This window comes from Pipra filicauda, unplaced genomic scaffold (genome assembly GCF_003945595.2).
Source record: "Pipra filicauda isolate LSUMZ 115617 unplaced genomic scaffold, ASM394559v2 scaffold321_size1097455_pilon, whole genome shotgun sequence".
Taxonomy (NCBI): Eukaryota; Metazoa; Chordata; class Aves; order Passeriformes; family Pipridae; genus Pipra; species Pipra filicauda.
The window spans coordinates 50,749-69,147 of NW_024104445.1; the positions used below are offsets into that span (position 1 = coordinate 50,749).

At 55.0% G+C, this 18,399-nt stretch overlaps 2 protein-coding genes across 4 annotated transcripts; one reads left to right on the top strand and one right to left on the bottom strand.

Annotated features, from left to right (window-relative positions):
- Window positions 1–446: 446 nt before the first annotated feature.
- FAM166A (family with sequence similarity 166 member A) lies at window positions 447–15,438 on the top strand. 2 transcript variants are annotated; one of them, XM_039383738.1, is made up of 7 exons: window positions 447–546; window positions 4,893–5,062; window positions 8,769–9,085; window positions 10,014–10,128; window positions 11,226–11,320; window positions 13,406–13,523; window positions 15,276–15,438. In XM_039383738.1, exons 1-7 carry the CDS (start codon window positions 491–493, stop codon window positions 15,362–15,364), a joined length of 960 nt encoding a protein of 319 aa, XP_039239672.1. In that variant the 5' UTR covers window positions 447–490; the 3' UTR covers window positions 15,365–15,438. The 2 variants fall into 2 exon arrangements, with proteins under 2 accessions (XP_039239672.1, XP_039239673.1); XM_039383739.1 differs by having other exon boundaries at window positions 4,893–5,032.
- Window positions 15,353–17,504, bottom strand: LOC113998331 (tubulin beta-4B chain). Of its 2 annotated transcripts, XM_027740981.2 has the most exons (4): window positions 17,389–17,502; window positions 17,178–17,286; window positions 16,977–17,087; window positions 15,353–16,563 (listed from the first exon to the last, which is right to left on the bottom strand). In XM_027740981.2, the coding sequence occupies exons 1-4, from the start codon at window positions 17,443–17,445 to the stop codon at window positions 15,503–15,505; spliced, it is 1,338 nt and encodes a 445-aa protein (XP_027596782.1). In that variant the 5' UTR covers window positions 17,446–17,502; the 3' UTR covers window positions 15,353–15,502. The 2 variants fall into 2 exon arrangements, with proteins under 2 accessions (XP_027596782.1, XP_027596781.1); XM_027740980.2 differs by having other exon boundaries at window positions 16,977–17,286; window positions 17,389–17,504.
- Between the last annotated feature and the right edge of the window lie 895 nt (window positions 17,505–18,399).

Genomic DNA, 18,399 nt, shown 5'->3' on the forward strand with positions numbered 1-18,399 from the left:
ACTGGCAGGGAAGGATCACATCCTCCAACAGCCAGACCTGGGAGGGCACTGAAGAGCAGGGAGAGGAGGGTTGAGCCTCCCCCTGAATCCCTGAACCGGTGCCTGGAGGTTTCTGTGGTGGGAGCACCTGCAGCAGGAGCTGTGGGCAGTGCTGGCCTGGCCAGGCAGGCACAGCCAGGCTCTCCTGGGTCGGTGCTGGCCATGAACCACACCATGGGCACGGATCTGTGCTGGGGCTGCTTACAGGGAACATCTGGCTCCACTGGCCCCAGGGCTCTGAGCCCTCAGGACACCTGAGAAGCACCATGAAACCGCTGCGCTCATCCAAAGCTTCCAGGTGGGGGAACAAAGAGCTGTGTCCAGGAGAACCTGAGGAGTTCTGTGCTGCAGATGGAGCTCTGTCAGGTGCTGACATCACAGAGGTTCCCCTGGAGACCACGTCAGGCTGTGTCTCCTTCCCCCCTCCACCACCACCAGACGTAACATCACCATGGCAGCCTCCAGGGGGAACAACATCTTCCCCAGAAACCCCTATTACCTCCCTGGGTAAGTGCTGAAGTTCATCCAAAAGGTCCATTTCTGATGCAAATAGCTCTGGTTGGGATCATGTAGTATTTATGACTCATGATGTTTTGGGTTTTTTTTTAAAGACACTATTAAATATTCCATGTAACAGTGCTCTGAAGGAGACAGAGCTCCAGAAGAAGCAGCACCTTCCAATGGGGTAGAACTGCAGACCATGGCAAAGCACACTGAGGGCAAAGCCAAAATTTTTCTTTTCCCCTCCTTTTTTTTTTTCTGTTTCTTTTCAGCTGCCAGATGTTACCAGAGCTACTGTGCAGGGTTTGGCTTCTGAACTGTCATAATTTTTGCACCAAGGATTTTTGAAAGTCTCCTTTGAGTAAATAGTTACACAGACATGACACTCTCTGGTCAATGGGCTGGACCACAGTCCTGCTGGCAGGTCTGGAATGAGTCAGGGACTGTGGATGCTGGTGGTCTGGTCCATAGGTAGTAGGATTTCTTTCCAAAGGTGTTTGTGACATTCTCCTCTAAAGGCTTGGAGAGAAGAAACCAAGCTGCCATGGGTAAGAGGGAATGAGTTACAGGGGAGGAGGTAGGACAAGAGTGGCAGGAATGAGGGATTGGCTTCACTGGGAACAGAGAAGTTGTGTTTGGGGTCCTGTGGTCTGTGAGACTTGTGAATGGGTTGGGAAGGGCTGGATGGCCCCTGAGGAAAACCAGCTGCTGTTGACACAAAATCACTCAGATTAGCCCAGCCTGAGGTGAGCTGGTGCCTGACCAGGCTGCGAGCCCTGGCACAGGGAATGCCAGGCCTGGCACAGGGAATGCCAGCCCTGTCCCCTGGGTGCAGGGCAGGTATGGGCAGGAGGCAGATCCTGAGCCACTGACAGAGGGTGGAGCACATTCCTTAAACTCTGCTCCTGCAGTGCTGATCCAATCAGTCCTTCCCATCACAGTGACATGCAGGATTTTTCCATTACTGATCTCTGTACCTTCCATGCTTACATAAGCTCTGGGGTTGGGGTTTTTTGGCATATTTTTGCATTGCTGTGGCCATCTGATGTGATTTTCTGTGTGTGCTGTCAAAGCCTTGTGCTGGCAGGGAAAGAGGAGGAGCAGCAAGGAGGGGGCTGTGGCTGGGCTTGCACCCCCAAAAGCCTCAAATCCCTCCCTTGCCTGCAGCAGCTGCCCCGGGAGCAGCTCCAAGCCCAGCACAGACACAGCAGCTGGGGCTGCTCCTCTCCAGGGCTGACCCAGCCTCTGCAGGCAGGAGGAGCAGCCAAACTCTGCTGCTGCATTTCTTGGTGCTGTGCAGGCTCGTGGTGTCCCCCTGAGCCCCTGTGGGTGCTGAGGGTGCTGCTTTGCATCTGCTTTGGGTGCCTGAGGGCAAGGAGGAGCTGCCTGGAGGGCACTGCCAGAGCCCAGCAGACAGTGCTCCCTGAACTGAGGTGCCAGCAGGAGGGGGGAAAGATGCTGTGTCACAGATGTCACCAGTTGTGCCATGTGCTGGTGAACCCAGGAACACAATGAGGGGATCAGAGCAGGTCAAGGGCCAGGTCCTGCACTGTGGCCACAACAACCCCTGGCAGCCCCACGGGCTGGGACAGAGTGGCTGGAGAGCAGCCAGGCAGGAAGGGAGCTGGGAGTGGGGATGGACAGGGAGCTGAACATGATCTAGAGTGTGCCCAGGTGGCCAAGAGGGCCAATGGATCCTGGCCTGGCTCAGGAACAGTGTGGCAGAAGGGGCAGGGAGGGGATTCTACCCCTGTGCTGGGCACTGGAGAGGCCACCCCTGGAGTGCTGTGCCCAGCTCTGGCCCCTCAGCTCAGGAAGGACATGGAGGGGCTGGAGCAGGTCCAGAGAAGGGCAACCAGGCTGGGGAAGGGACTGGAGCACAAGTGCTGTGAGGAGAGGCTGAGGGAGCTGGGGGGGCTCAGCCTGGACAGGAGGAGGCTCAGGGGAGACCTTCTCACTCTCTGCAACTCCCTGCCAGGAGGGGGGAGCCGGGGGGGGTCGGGCTCTGCTGCCAGGAACCAGCAGCAGGACAAGAGGGCACAGCCTTGAGCTGCCCCAGGGCAGGTTTAGGTTGGCCATTGGGCAGAAGTTGTTTGCAGAGAGAGGGATCAGCCCTTGGAATGGGCTGCCCAGGGAGGGGGGGGAGTCCCCGTCCCTGGAGGGGTTTGAGCAGAGCCTGGATGTGGCATCAGTGCCATGGTCTGGGTGACAAGGTGGGGTTGGGTCACAGGTTGGACTCAATGATCTCAGAGGTCCTTCCCAACCCTGTTGATTCAATGATTCTATGAATGGGCACAGCAGGAGTTTGAAAATGCCAATGCTGTGCTCGAGAGCTTTGGGAAGCCTCTACCCAACAAATGGGATGATTTGGGACGTTGGTGCACAGAGAAGGGGTCAGTCCATGAATCCTGGGCACAGCCCTGCCCACCCTGCCCTTGCTCTGCAGAGCTGGGAAGGGTTTGGAGTGAGGATGGGCCCAGAGCCAAGGCTGGAGACCAGGGAGGCAGAGCAGGTTTGGGTGTCACAGTCTGGGGAGTGGTGATGGGAGAGATAGGGCTGAGCAAGAGAAAAGGGAAATGGGCTCAGCCTTGGGCCAGGGGGTGATTGCTGCTCTCCAGTGAGGCCTGAGAGCAGCCACTGCAGCTTGAACTGGCAAAATGGGGATCCCTTGGGGTCCTGCATCACAATCCCCAGCACAAGGGCACAAACAGCCCTGCTGAGGTTGGTCTCTTCCCCAAACTTTTATCAGCAGCACTGTAATTCCCTCCCTGGCAGGTCCCTTCTCCGGGCACCCAGACTGACTTGCTGGGCTCCTCAGGTTACTCGTGTTTAATTGCTGGGCAATGGAATCTTCTCTCAGCCCAACCATTATTTTGTTCATGATCAGAATCCCTCCAGCCATCCTGTAATTATCCAGGCTGTGTCATTTGTGCTCTTGCTCAGCTTTATCATCCTGGTGCTGCTTCCCCATGCTGCAAGAACTTATTGGAAGTCCCTGGGGATGAGCCACCGAGCTGCTCCGGCGGCTGCTGGGGAGGGATCCCGCATGCAAAGTGGGAAAACCTGCCAAGTGTGAATGCACAGCTCTGCTCGCTGCTGCTTAAACTATTTGGAAGGGAAAGTACTTACTCATCATCTTATGATCCTCATGCATCATCTGGCTTTGTCCCCGGCTCCATGCCGGGCTCATTGACTGAATATTTCTGTCTGTCCATTGCAACTGGCAGCTCTGCCTTCCTTCAGTGGTGGAATAACATCACCATTAGGAAATCTGAGACTGGAGTAGCTGAAGTTTCTCGTGGTGACTCGGAGCAGAGCCAAAGCTCCAGCACCTGCCCTACCCTCAGCCACCCAAAGTCACACTGCCTGTCCCAGGGACGAGAGCAGAGAGGTAGCACAGAGATCCCAAAAAAACAGAGCCAGATTTGTTCCTGGGGTTGAGCAGCTGCCTGCCCACCCCTGCCTCCCCCATGCCAGGCAGTGCCTGGGTGAGCCCATAAGCCTGGGACCGAGTGGAGAGGGGTGGAGGGTCCAAGCAAGGAATTCTTTTGCTTTTGAGTTTCAATATTGAGCAAGAGACATTGGGAATTTCCCAGTTACTCACTGTGTCAGAGCAGAGAGGCATTGCAAAGCTTAAACTGGGGCATGTTGAACTGGGAATGGTATCTTAGCTGGGAGTCTGTGGATGTCAGCACTGCCAAAGTGACCAGCCCAGGCCGTGCTCCCGCTGGGAGTTTTCCCATCCACAGATGCTGCTCCCTGAGCTCATCCCGTGCTCCTCCTCAAACCAGAGCCTGTGCCTGCACATGCCTGGGAATCGATGAGCCAGTTTTCATGCTGCCACATGAAAACATGTGTGTGAAACCCAGACCCACCCTCCTGGCTTCATGTGGAACCACACGTGTCTCCTCAGCTCTCCCCTCGTGCTGCTGCTCCGGCGGCAGCAACTCATTCCCACTCAGGGGCACATCCTGTACAACCACCTTCCCTGGGCTCAGGTGCTCCCAGGTGCTCCTGGACGTGGTGTTTCCAGCACAAAAAAAACTCTGCAGGTTTGCACTGTCAGAGGGCAGGGTTAGGTGGGATATTGGGAAGAAATTCTTTACTCAGAGGGTGGGGAGGCCCTGGCACAGGTTGCCCAGAGAAGCTGTGGCTGCCTCTGGATCCCTGGAAGTGTCCAAGGCCAGGTTGGACGGGGCTTGGAGCAACCTGGAAGGTGTCCCTGCCCATGGCAGGGGGGGTGGAATTGGATGGTGTTTAAGGTCCCTTCCAACTCAAACTGTGATTCCAAGTTTATCTACCGGAGGGCACCTTCCATCTCGGTGACGGTTCTGTTCTGGTTTCCTCCCCAGCTACACGGGCTATGTCCCTCAGTACACCTACAGGTTTGGGAAAACCTACGGCAGAACCACCCACGATGTGCTGACAGACCCTGCCGTGGCCATGAGCCCCCGCTCCGTGCTGGCCCCGCTGCACAAGCTGAAAACTGTCAGTGAGTTCAGTTCCCTCCTTGGGCATCCAGGTGGGCAGAGCTCGGGTCTCCTCCCTGCACCAGGATGGGCCCTGCTGATGGGCACAGGGTCAGTCGCCTGCAGGGGGGTCTGTGCCCACCCTTGGTTGGCTCCTGGGTGAAATGGGACCTTTTCCTGGGAGCAGTGGTGGGGTAGGAGCACAGGTTACCTGGAGGGCAGCACGGTGAGGGGCTGGAGCTCTCGGCCTCAGCTCCTGAGGGTGGGGATTGTCACGTTGGTGCCCAGTGGAGAGTTTTAGTTCCCAGGTTATCTTTAGTTAGATGAAGACAAGTGATTTTATGCCTGTTTTATGAACTCACTCCTGATTCTCCCAGATTCCTGTCGGGTTGGGTTAAACCCCACACAGCCTCTTGCTCACAAACACAAAACAGGGCCCAGAGTTGCTACTACAGGGAAAATGACCTCTATCCCAGCCAAACCCAGCACAATTCCACAGGCTAAAATCCATCTTTCTGGGGAGGTTGACTCTCCTACCTCCAATCCTTTCCTGACTGTGGTTGATTTGGCTTCTTGCTGCTCCTCAGCTCAGCAGAAGGGCTCCTGTGCCTTCCATTTCCCTCCTCTCCCTCTCTTTCCCTTCCCTTCTTCTCTAATGGGCCCCATCTCCTCCATCACACACTGAGACATGCTCATGTAGATTCCCAGTGCTGGGAACTTGCAGGAATCTCCTACCAAGTCCCAGCCCTCTGGGGCAGTGTCTGGTCCCTGCTGAGCAGATCCAAAGCAGGGCACAGCCCTGCCATCCTGGTCAGCCCCTTGGGAGCACCTTTGCCATGTCCCACCCCCTGTGGCTGAGCTGTAGCTGTTGTGGAGCCCTGGACAGTGGGACTGAGCCTTCTCCAGCCTGAACACAAGGATAACGTGCCCATGTGGGATCTGGGTCTTTATTTCCTCAGGGACGGCCCCACCAAGTGGTGCTTTCCCATTTCCCACTGGGAATTCAAGCCGTGTACCTTCTTCCAAACTTTTGGCTTCCCTGATTTCCAGGATCCAGGTCTCCACTACACAGGTGGTGTTCACAGCCTTCATTCCTGGACATTTAAATTTGCATTTCCTTGGACCAAAAGAGGGTTTGGACAGACCCAACCAACCAGCTGACCCAGTTGCCCTCTCTCATTATCCCACCCTTCTCCTGGTTCTCTCCTCAGCTGCAGCTCAGAGCTCACGTTTGCTGCTCCTTAGTGAGATGCTGGAGAACGTGGCCATGGGGAGCCACACCTTGCTGTGCTGGGAACTCCCCACCAACAGCTCCTGCTGCCCAGCTGTCACTGTGCCACCCCTTAAACCCTTCTCTGGTGCTGCCCTGGGTGTTTTCTGTGATGGAGATCAAAGGGCTCATGGCACTGTTGGGCCTGTGGTGGCCTTTGGCAAAGTTGGTCTCAGGACTTTTTCTCAAGCTCTGGTTTTGGTAAAGCCTCGTTGATGGGCATCCAGTACTTTGCTGGCTTCTGTCAGTTGAATCCCATGTTGTTTTCTGGCTGGAAGGGAGGTCAGGCTTTGCTCCTTGGGGATATTTTGCCTCTGGTGGCAGTGACAGGACCCAGGGAATGGCTGGAGCTGTGCCAGGGCAGGGTCAGGTTGGATCTCAGGAAAAGGTTCTTCCCCCAGAGGGTGGTTGGGCACTGCCCAGGCTCCCCAGGGCAGTGGGCACAGCCCCAAGGCTGCCAGAGCTCCAGGAGGGTTTGGACAACACTCTGAGGGACAGGGTGGGATTGTTGGGGTGTCTGTGCAGGGCCAGGAGTTGGACTGGATGGTCTTTGTGGGTCCCTTCCAACTCAGGGCATTCTGTGATTCCATGACATCAGCCCTGGTTGTGCTGAGTTATCCATCATCTGTGCTGGCACTGAGGAGGTTGCGGCACAGGCAGGAACCTGACCTGAAAATGTGGATATTTACTCAAATTAAATGCTCAGAGCTCTCCTGGCTTTTCATTTAGTGCCTCACTGTGCAGCCTTTCTGAATCCATCAGTTTGCAAAACCCAGGGTCATAAGAAGGAGCTCATGTGGATTTCTCAAGTACAAAACAATTTAAGCTTCCTTTTGCTTCGGTTTGTGGGAGGAAGGAGAGCAGATGCAACATTCTCATTAATAGTTAAGTAAGAAATAAGACAAGTTGTGCTTTAAAATTTGCACACTGGATTGAAAAATCGCTTTCATCAAGGATTTTTCTTTATTTTGTTGCCAGCCTGGACACTTGATAATTCAGTTACATGGAGCATATTATACCTACTTCACAAAGTTATATACAGTATATACAATTTATCATACAATTATGGGCAGATTGTAAACCTAAATGCCCATCAGAAGTTTATACACTTGTGGAAAGGGGCAAATTTTGCTCTGCACTGTATTTCCCCAGAAATCATGGAATCATTCAGGTTGGAAAAGACCTCTAAGATCGAGTTCAACCATTGACCCAGAACTGCAGACAAACTGAGTGTCTCCAGATGGAGCCTTTGCTGGAAGATGAAGCCTCATCCCTGGGGCTTTGCACTGGGATGCAGATGTCCTCCCAAGAGGAGGTCACAGGAAGGCTGTAATGACCAGAGGGTGGAAAAATAATGACCCATGAGCACAAAAATGGGAGGAATTTGGTTTGTTTTAAAAAGACAAGGCAGAGCTAGTAGCAGTTTTCCAGCAAGGAAATGGTGGTTGTGGGGTGCAAGAGTGATCCTCCTCTGGAACCACTGAGGAGGGAGGAATGGGCTTCCCTGCTGGCACAGAGCACGAGGAAGTGCCTGGGCTGGGGGCTCACACAGGTCTGGGGCACCTGGGGAGCCACATCACAGGGGATTTTAAGGGAAAATCAGACAAAATTTGCTGAGCTGAGCTGTCCTTGCACTGAGTGGATCTGCAGGGCTCTGTCCCTGGTTCACAGTGGACATTTAGCATATGCTGGATGTAGGATAAGTCTTTTATGCCAGTGTTACAGCAGAGCCTTTCCTTGATGAGCAGCAACGGTGCCAGTGCCAGAATTCCTCAGTGTTTGGGGTGAGCTGATGCAGCCACAGGGAGTTAAGGATACAGGGTATTTTTTTTTCACAGAATCACAGAGTATCCTGAGCTGGAAGGGACCCACAAGGATCATCCAGTCCTGCCCAGACACCCCAACAATCCCACCCTGGCCCTCAGAGCTTTGTCCAAACCCTCCTGGAGCTCTGGCAGCCTTGGGGCCGTGCCCACTGCCCTGGGGAGCCTGGTCAGTGCCCAACCACCCTCTGGGGGAAGAACCTTTTCCTAATATCCAGCTTCGACCTCTCCTGACACAGCTCCAGCCATTCCTGGAGTGCTGTGACTGGTCTTAATGAATGTCCTGTACAGGGATTGAACCCACAGCCTTGGTGTTATTAGCACGGTGCTCTGACCAGCTGAGCTCTTCTCCCCTTCCTCCTGCCTTGGCTGGTATTTTACAGTTTAGGTGACACTTAGGAACAAATTTTAAGTCATTTGACTTGTATTTGTGCAGGTTTTCTCTGCAGGTTTCCCTGATGGAGCTGATGGCACTCACAGCCTGTGGGACGTGCAGGGAGTGGACTCTCTGATCCTTTTAATCCCTTCCAACTCGAGCTATTCTATGATTCCACGCTGTTCAATCTCAGCTTCCTTTCCTTTCCTACAGAGGGGCGTGGGGGGGTCCAGCACGACGGGAATCCCACCCTGGGCCACTCCTTCCTCCTGACTCTGTCTGTCCCACAGGCTGCTCTCCCTATGATGCTGCAGCAACCTCTCCTGAGCTGCTCCTCGGGCCCAGGCCCACCCTGCCGGGGCCGGGGCGGGCGCAGGACGAGCCCATGATGGTGCACATGAACCCCACGCACTGGGAGCGCCCCGCGGACGCGGGCGCGCCCGGCACACACCAGACCTGGCCCAACCAGTGGGGCCCGGGGGGGCTCTCCCTGCACCCCGCGGCCGAGGAGAGGGAGAAGCAGCTGTCCGAGGTCCCCTTGTCCTGCTGCCAGGGAAAAGGGCCTGGAGCCGGGCAGCTCTGCGGGCCCTGCGCGGAGAGCAGGGCGGTGAGTGGGGAGGGACGGGGGGTCGGGGACTGGTGGGCACGGGGGGATCTCCTTGGTGCAGGGGCGTGAGGGTGGAATCACATGTGGATGTGGATGGCAAGGGCGAGGGCGGAAGGTTTGGAATGCTGTGCAGAGGAAGGTCAGATACACCAGTGTTTCCAGCAGTGGCAAATCTACTGCATCTTCTGGAAGCTGTTTTAATAGTTAGTTGTGATTCCTGACCAGAAAGGCTTCTCATTTGGTTGGGCTTAACTTCAGTCCCAGTCAGTAGATCCTGCTGGGCTGAGCAGCCAGGCTTTGGGTGCCCTTGGAGCTCTGATTCCACCCTCCTCCTGCCCCTGAAAAGAGAGCACTCCCAGCACCTTTGGTTCCGTGCCGGGTTTCTGACCCCGTAACTGCCCCGACCATCGTTACCCCTCATTCAAACACAGGTTCTGGGGTCTGCCTGTGGAGCTGGGGCTGTCGAGCCTCCCACAGCTGGTGTCACTCTGGACCAACGTGTTTGTGCCTTGCGTTCCCTCCCAAGCCACTGACAGCATCTGTCACGTTCCAGCAGCCCTGGCTCTGCAAATCCTCTGAAGGCAGAGATTAGAGGTTTGACGTATGGAGTCAAAAGCTGGCTTGGATATAAATCCCAAGAAGGGGTATTCCTGCTCCTTGCCCTCAGAAACAGATTTGCAGATGAGTTGACGCCCAAAACTCCCCTTGATCTCCATGGGGATTTTGCAAAGGTCTCTTCAAGATCTACTGCTTGCTCATCCAGTAATTTGACTTTACCAGAAATCCTTGGAATAGCTCTGAATATGAAGCTGGGAAGAACTGGAAATGGCAGTTGCCATTCCCAGGCTCTGGCAGAGATTTAAGCAATGGAACCAAGGGAAGAAGCGAGTTTTACTGGTGTTTATTTTATTTTTCCTATATTAAACAGCTTGAAACTGGAGGCTTCACGCTGCCAGGAGGGGCTGAAATCCCATATGAGGAGCAAGAGGATCCACTGCCAGTACTGCCTGTTCCAAATGCCATCCGACAGAAAGTCATTTTAGGTAAAAGAGAGGGGGGTCATGTGCAGCACAAGGCCACCTCAGAAGAAGTCAGGTCACCCTTTCTCCCCCATGGGGAAACCTCAGAGGCACTGGCCAGTTGCTCCAGGTCCTTTGAACACTTTGGGATGGAGAATGCCCCCGCTCCTCTCCATGCAGGGGCGTTTCTTTGGGATGCTGTCACCCTTGTGGGTGTGATGCTGAGAGCCAGTGGACAGGTGGGAGGGATTCAGGAGCCACCTCAGCTCCCTGCAGGCTCCAGAAAGTGAGGAGAGATGGGCTGTGGGCTCTGTCCCACCCCAGTGGCTCTGAGCAACTGTTCCCACTGAGGCAGTTATTCCTCTCCCTGAAATAAGGTGTTTTTCTGATCCCCAAATCCACCCACAGTGGTGTGTGGCTCCACCATAAAGGTATGAACCCTGTCCTACAAGGTTTATACTTGCTCTGGAAGAAGGTTCCTGTGCAGCAGAAGAACTGTGATGGGTGTTGGACTGAGCTCCCCCTCGAGGGCCAGTGGGTGGGATATTTCACTCCACAGGAATACAGGAATCACAATATTTCAGTTAAAATGAGGGAACATCCATGCCTTAAGATGCAGAAGACAAATTTCCCCTCTCCAAAGCATTCCTTTGGAAAGAGGGAGCTTTGGATGCTTTTAGGTTCTACCTCTCTGTGTTTTATGTAATTTTAGACTTTATTAAGTTTCTGTCCTGGAAATGTGTTGGATGGGCAGAGCGGATGAGGAGGAAAGGTTGGACACCTGGCTGTTAATGCCTGAATGTGTATTAAACTGGGAGAGAACATGAAAGAGCTGTTGATGTAAAGAAAGACTGTAAGAAAATGGTTCTTCCATACTCGTGGAGACCAACAAAAATCAGTTCAGCCCATTGTGCTTTCCTTGGGAATCATAAGAAAAAAACTCTTTCAGAGAAGATGCTTCAGGAGTAAGAGTTAATTTTAAATTTAAATAGATTAAATTTCCCTTCATATACTCTGAGGTTTTATATTCATCCCAGGCTCCTCCACTTCCAGACTGGGTGATCCTTAAATGATATGTGTGTTCTCAAGCAGAAAATGTTCTCTCTTGCCTTCATCCCAAGGCTACACCGGATTCATCCCCTGCTTCACCAACAATCTTGGTCTGACCTACATCCCAGGTGTGAGGAAGGCAATGAAGGAATTTGACAACTACCAGGTAGATCACATATTGCTGAAATAAGAATGTGCACAGTGTTGATGCTGATCCACCTGAATTTTCAGTGGTAGGATCAGAAGTGGGTTATAAGTACAAATCAAACTCTGTTGGGTAATGCTGAAAAAAACATGAGTGATTAAATTCTGTAACTTGTTTCCTTGGGACATTAAGGGAGGATAAACGAGTTCATGAAAGGATTAAGCAAATCTACTGAGGGCTGGGTCAAAGGTGGCTGTTAAAAATGTTGCTCTGAGTGCAGAAATACAGGATGCAACTCTCTGCACTTCCCTTATGGAATATATCTTCTCCATCTGGATGGCAGTGCTGGAATGGCTTCCTGTGCTGCTTGGGTGAATGTGTCTCCCTTGTAATTGGTTGTAAGGCTTTTTCCTTTACTAACATCATTTATCTTAAAGGGATCTAGATCTTCTTTCTCCTTCTTTTTTTGGGAGAAATATCCCTACTGGAAAAGTGTGTTGTAAGAGCTCCCATACGATGCCACATAATCCTCCCGCACGGGGGAAATGAGATTCCTCCCACAGCAGTTAATAGCTTGTATTCAAAGCACATCCCTTCCTGCCCCCGGGATGCAGGGAGATCCCTGGGATGCGAGGAGATCGCTGGGATGCAGGGAGATCGCTGGGATGCAAAGAGATCCCTGGGATGCAAAGAGATCCTTGGGATGCAGGGAGATCCCTCGAGATGCAGGGAGATCTCTGGGATGCAGGGAGATCGCTGGGATGCAGGGAGATCGCTGGGATGCAGGGAGATCGCTGGGATGCAGGGAGATCGCTGGGATGCAGAGAGATCCCTGGGATGCAAAGAGATCCCTGGGATGCAGGGAGATCCCTGGGATGCAGGGAGATCCCTGGGATGCAGCAGCCTCGCTGGTCCAGCCCCGGTGAGCACATATGAGCTCACTGAGAGCAGGCTACGACATTCCAGCCCTTCCTGCTCCCCGGGAGCCGCTGTCATGCCTCTGATGTAGGAAAAACATCCAAGATTGAGCATCCCCAGCTCAGAGAAATCAGCTGGGAAGAAATGAGTCAGGGAGCTGAGCACGTCGTGCTTTGGCCGAGATGTGTTTCCCCGCTCTGGCTTCCTTCTCTTTCCCTGCTGCCGTGAACAGGGATTGGAATGGAGCGAACAGAACAAACCCCGGCATCACCCAAAGTAAATGTGCTGCTTGCAGAGCCTTTCTGCCCCTTTCCTGCCGTGCAGTAAATCAGGGAGGGAGGTGTCAGGATCCGGCGCAATCCAGGCTGGCTCAGCAGCACCGAGGGAACAGGCACGCAAAGGAGAGAGAATCACACCGCAATTCCATCTAAGATGGCTTCTGACTTCAAGCCACTAATCTTCTGCCCTAAATCTCTGTTGCCCTAGGTTACGTGCGGGGCTGTGCCGTGGATCAATCACTGCTCCCTGCCTGCACCCGGCAACAACACCCCTCCCTCCCCAGCGCCCTGTGAGGAGCCGCAGCCACAAAGGGCTCCCTGGCCCCACGGTGTGACCCCCCTCCGAGGGGGTGGCACAGCTCCAGGGACACCTTTGGGTGCCTGTGACACCCACCCCCCTGCCCAGCCCCTCGGAGGGCAGGGACTCTCCCAGGAGATGATTTACACTCTCCCTTCTTATGCTCCCTAAGCCTTCCTGTTCCTCCCGGCCTGGGAATTACAGGCTAATTGCTGTTTGTGGGACTCGTGGGTCAAACCCAGCACAGGTGTGCCCAGCTCCAGCAGGAACTGCTGGCTCACAGCAAAGCACCAGGCATTTAGGACTTGGGGATGATGCCCAAGGTCAGCAGAGATCCTTAGGACTTGGACTTGCTGGGCCAGGACTCGCTCTGGGCACTGCCAGAGGCTGCTGCCAACACCTGCCAGGAGAAAAACTTATGGAGTGGAAAAGGGGAGATTTCAATGTGGCTTTTAATTATAAAAAAGCAGGGTTGGAAAGAGAATTGCTTTATGTTGGCTTAAATATTTTATGTAATGTAGAGTCAAAGCACATGACTTCGGTAAAAATAGTACTTTTTAAAATAAACCGTTTCATGTTGTTGTGGGGGTTTTTTTTCCTTTTCTTTTCCAGCTTTTGAAGAAAAATCCACCTTTCACCTTGGGCATGAGATTTCCCCTGACACACTGGCCAGACACCAAAATCTACAACAGTGGTGGACTGAAACCTGCCTACACGGGCTTTGTGCCACGTAAGTTCATCAGCTGAGTGAGAAGTGAAAGTCACCAATATTAATTACTGTGCTAAGTAGTGCTGTTATTAGCTGGGGTGGAATGGAAGTGAACAGTTGCTGAAATGTTCCACACAGGTAGTAGTTTTTTTTTTCTGGAGCTGTGCTTGCTGTGGTAGAGCCCAGAATTCCCACTGCCAGGCTCACCAGGGCACAGTTCCAGCCACCACCCCCTTACTGAGGCAGGAGAGACTCAGTGACACCCCACTGGTCACGTGTCAGGGAAAGGATTCTGTTCTGAAAAGCTTTAAGTCTGATAAAAAGCAAAAGGTAGATGATACAAAGGGGCTGAGATGGCATAAAAAGTGTGGGAAATGGGATTGGCCATCAGGACGTGCCTGCCTGAGCCTTGTCAGGTCTTGGTGCTGCCTAAAAGGAAAGGTCTGGAGGAATTTTATGTGTAAAGGGAAAGTACCAGGCTAAAATCTCAACAAATCAGCAACTAATACATTGCTGCGTTTGGTCACAGCTCAGTAATGTGGGTGGGAAATCAGGGAGAACCAAACTCATGGCTTGTCCTTACTGCAGTGCAGAGGGAAAATAATAAAATAGATAAAATGTGGAAGAATTGAAAGCAAAGAGTGGGAAAATCATCCTGGCAGGGCTGGGCTGTGGCTGACGGAGAGGCTGAGGCAGTGAGTGTGGCTTTAGTGAGACTTGCAACAGGACCTGGGAAAGCCAGGCAGGAAAATCCCAGCTGGACACCCTGCCAGCCAGGGAGTAAGAAAAACCCACCCTAAAATCAAGGGCAAAAATAACTCCTCGGTGTTAATTCAGGCTTTAGGGATCTGTTGCCATCTTTCCCCCTACAGCCTGTTCTGTTCAGGTCTGACATTCCCACTTCCCTGCCCCAGGAGCCACCGGAGTCAGCACAGTTTTAACTGCTCCAACCAGTCTGGCTCTGGGTGGAGAAAATTAATTAAAGCAGAAAACCTTTAAACCAAAGCAGTTATGATTTAGAACCCTGACCAGAATTTCTCCATCAGGGAAGCAGCCTGTTCCCTCCTGTCCAGCTTTGTCACTTCAGGTGACACTGAGCACGTTTTTTCCACAGTAAAAATGTGCTGTTAATACAGGGTTTCCATGAGACAAACCAATGTCACTGCCAGGTGTTCAGCTCACCCCAAAAGCAGAGGCTGCACCAACACCTGATTTAATTTCAAAATCCCTGCAGTGATTTAAGGGCAACTGCAGCAGTGCTGCACGCAGTGAGTGCACAGGACAGCTCTGGTGTCACCTGTCCCCAGCAGTAGGTGCCACCCAGCCTGTCACAGCTGTCCCCAGCACTCCTGGGCCAGGCCACAGCTCCCTGCTGGGTTTGTAGAGCTGAGTTGCTGCCGTGGATCAGCCCAGCCGGTGCCAGGGACACCCTCAGTGCTGTGGCACTCGCTGGCACCATTTCATGCCCAGGCAGCTCAAACCTGCAGTGGCCCCTTCGTGCCCAGCCCAGCAGCTGCTCAGCCCCTGCCCTGCCAGGCTGCGCAGGCCATGGGCAGGGACCTAAATTTAGATACAGCTTGGAGCCAATTCCACCCTCTGTGTCTGTGTGTCCCCCCTCCAGCAGTACCTGATCACAAGGGAATACCAGGGAATTTCTCCAGTTCCCACAGCAGGGCTGTCACCATGCCAGTGACACATCACCTGGCTGAGGGCAGCAGAGCAGGGGCGTTGCCGTGGGGTGCTCATGCCAAGTCCGCCGTGTTCCTTTTCCAGACCTCCGGGACTTGTACTCGCTCACCTACGGGAACGGCACGCGGGAAGCTTACCGGAAAGAACAGAGGAGACGGGGCTTTGCACTGTGAAAACTGCTTTAATGGTGCCTGTACAGCATTGGGAGTGACTCGGAAACAGCAATAATAACACAACACGAACAGAACCTTTGAATGAGAGAGAGTTCATACAACTTTAAACAAAATTTACAGGTGTTCAACTGCATAGCTTTACTCTGCCTCCTCCTCAGCCTCCTCCTCAAACTCCCCCTCCTCCTCGGCCGTGGCATCCTGGTACTGCTGGTACTCGGACACCAGGTCGTTCATGTTGCTCTCAGCCTCTGTGAACTCCATCTCGTCCATGCCCTCGCCCGTGTACCAGTGCAGGAAGGCCTTTCTGCGGAACATCGCAGTGAACTGCTCAGAAATGCGTTTGAACAGCTCCTGGATGGCCGTGCTGTTGCCAATGAAGGTGGCAGACATTTTGAGGCCGCGAGGTGGAATGTCACAGACCGCTGTCTTAACGTTATTGGGGATCCACTCAACAAAATAGCTGCTATTTTTGTTCTGAACGTTGAGCATCTGCTCGTCCACCTCTTTCATGGACATGCGGCCCCTAAAGACGGCGGCCACCGTCAGATAGCGGCCGTGACGCGGGTCACACGCTGCCATCATGTTCTTGGCATCGAACATCTGCTGGGTGAGCTCTGGCACGGTGAGAGCCCGGTACTGCTGGCTCCCACGGCTCGTGAGCGGGGCAAAACCGGGCATGAAAAAGTGCAGGCGAGGGAAGGGGACCATGTTCACCGCCAGCTTCCGCAGGTCAGCGTTGAGCTGGCCCGGGAACCGCAGGCAGGTGGTGACACCGCTCATGGTGGCCGACACGAGGTGGTTCAGGTCCCCGTAGGTGGGGGTCGTTAACTTCAGCGTTCTGAAGCAGATGTCGTACAGCGCCTCGTTATCGATACAGTACGTCTCGTCCGTGTTCTCCACCAGCTGGTGCACCGAGAGCGTGGCGTTGTAGGGCTCTACCACGGTATCTGACACTTTAGGGGAGGGCACCACACTGAAAGTATTCATAATTCGGTCTGGGTACTCCTCACGGATTTTGCTGATGAGAAGGGTACCCATGCCAGAGCCTGTGCCACCACCCAGGGAGTGAGTAAGCTGAAAGCCCTGCAGACAATCGCAGCTTTCTGCCTCCTTCCTTACAACATCTAACACAGAATCGACTAATTCAGCACCTTCCGTATAATGGCCCTTTGCCCAGTTGTTTCCTGCTCCGCTCTGACCTGGAAAAGAGCCATTTTCGTATTAGATTACGGTCACTGCTTCCTGCTTATTGCTTGCAAGCAAAGCTTAAGAGCATCAGGCTCCACGAAAAAGCTTTCATCTTATCGAGCGCAAGGGCTGTGGTTTCACACAGGCACCTCCGCAGTGGCTCGGCAGACACGGGCAAAACATTAATTATCAATGATACAGCAGCCACTCCATTTCTCTCGGTGTGGCAAGGGAGGCGGTAGCAAGAATGAGAAAGAGCAACGACCTCTGGTGCCGCCTGGGAGCTGCTCCCAGCCGCAATCCCGGTGCTCCACGCCAGGATAAGCCCCGGCGGGGCCGGTCCCTCGGAGCATGTGCGGCGGGGCAGCCCCGCAGTGCCCGGCCCTGCCCCACCCCGCGGCTCCTCCCGCCCCCGCGCACTCACCGAACACGAAGTTATCTGGCCTGAATATCTGCCCGAAGGGCCCGGAGCGCACCGAGTCCATGGTGCCGGGCTCCAGGTCCACCAGCACGGCGCGGGGCACGTACTTGCCGCCTGCGAACACAGCGAGAGCCGTCACTGCGGCGCCGGGGGGCGCGGGGAGCCCGGGGGGGGGGGGGCGGCTCGGGAGGGGCCCGGCCCTACCTGTGGCCTCGTTGTAGTAGACATTGATGCGCTCCAGCTGCAGGTCGCTGTCCCCGTGGTAGGTGCCGGTGGGGTCGATGCCGTGCTCGTCGCTGATCACCTCCCAGAACTGCCGGAGAGAAGCGCGTCAGGGGCGGCCGCGCCGGGCCAGCCGCGCCCCTCTCGCCCCCCTCCTTCCCTCCCCCCCGAAGCCCCTTCTCCCCGCCCGGACCTTGGCACCGATCTGGTTGCCGCACTGCCCGGCCTGCAGGTGCACGATCTCCCTCATGATGGCGGCTGCTACGAGCGCTCCCACAGACCCCAACCTTCCCCCAACCGACTCTGGCTGCGTGAGGCAACCGCCAGCCCTTATATAGCAGCGGAATGCGCGCGCAGCCGCCTTTTTCCCGCCCAGGAGTCCACGCGCAGCAACGATTGGCTGCTTATAACGAGGCTCCACAAGCGAGACGATCCAGTTGGCCGCGTAGCTGTCACTCAAGCCGTTGGCTCCCGTTGGCCCCGCCCCGCTGTCTGTTGGCTGTGCTGTGGGGGAACGGCGGCCTGCGAGTGCCCGCCCCGCCCGCTGAAAGCGCTCCCCATTGGCCGAATTGAATGATTGATGTCGCAGGCGATTGGCCGGCAGCCCCGGGGGATGAGCTCACGCCGCCTGATTGGCCGCGGGGGCCGTGCCCTGGTAACCGTCGCAGTGACTCCGCAGCGGGCGCTGGGCGGTGGCCGCCGCAGCCGCTCCTTCGCGGGCGCCGTGTGCGCGCTTTGCGCAGCGGAGGCGGCGGCTCCTCCTCACTGCGGGACAGGGGCGGGTTCCCTGCGGGCCCACATTGGTTCTCCTCTCCCTCCCCGTCCCGCTTCCCGCCGACCCCGGGGGCGCCGCAGCGGCGTTGTGTGTGTGAGGCGGGGGCGACAGCGCTACCCCGTGTGCGCACGCGCGGGCTGCGGCGGCGTTCCAGCACTTTCTGGCGCGCGGCCCCGCCCGAGGGGCGGCGGGGCCGCGCGCGCGCGGGCGTTGTCATGGCGACCTCGCGCGCTCGCGCCCTGGGAGGGGGGAGGCGAGAAAAGGGGCTGGGGCGGGACATGGAGGGGGAGGGAGAGGGGAAGTGTGAGGGCAAGGCGGTCTTTGAGGGGCTATGAGAGTTCAGGGCGCTGTGAGGGCTTGGGGAGCTGTGACGGGAGCGTGAGGGCTCAGGGGGTCCAGCTGATATGGGGGCTTGGAGGGCTGTAAGGA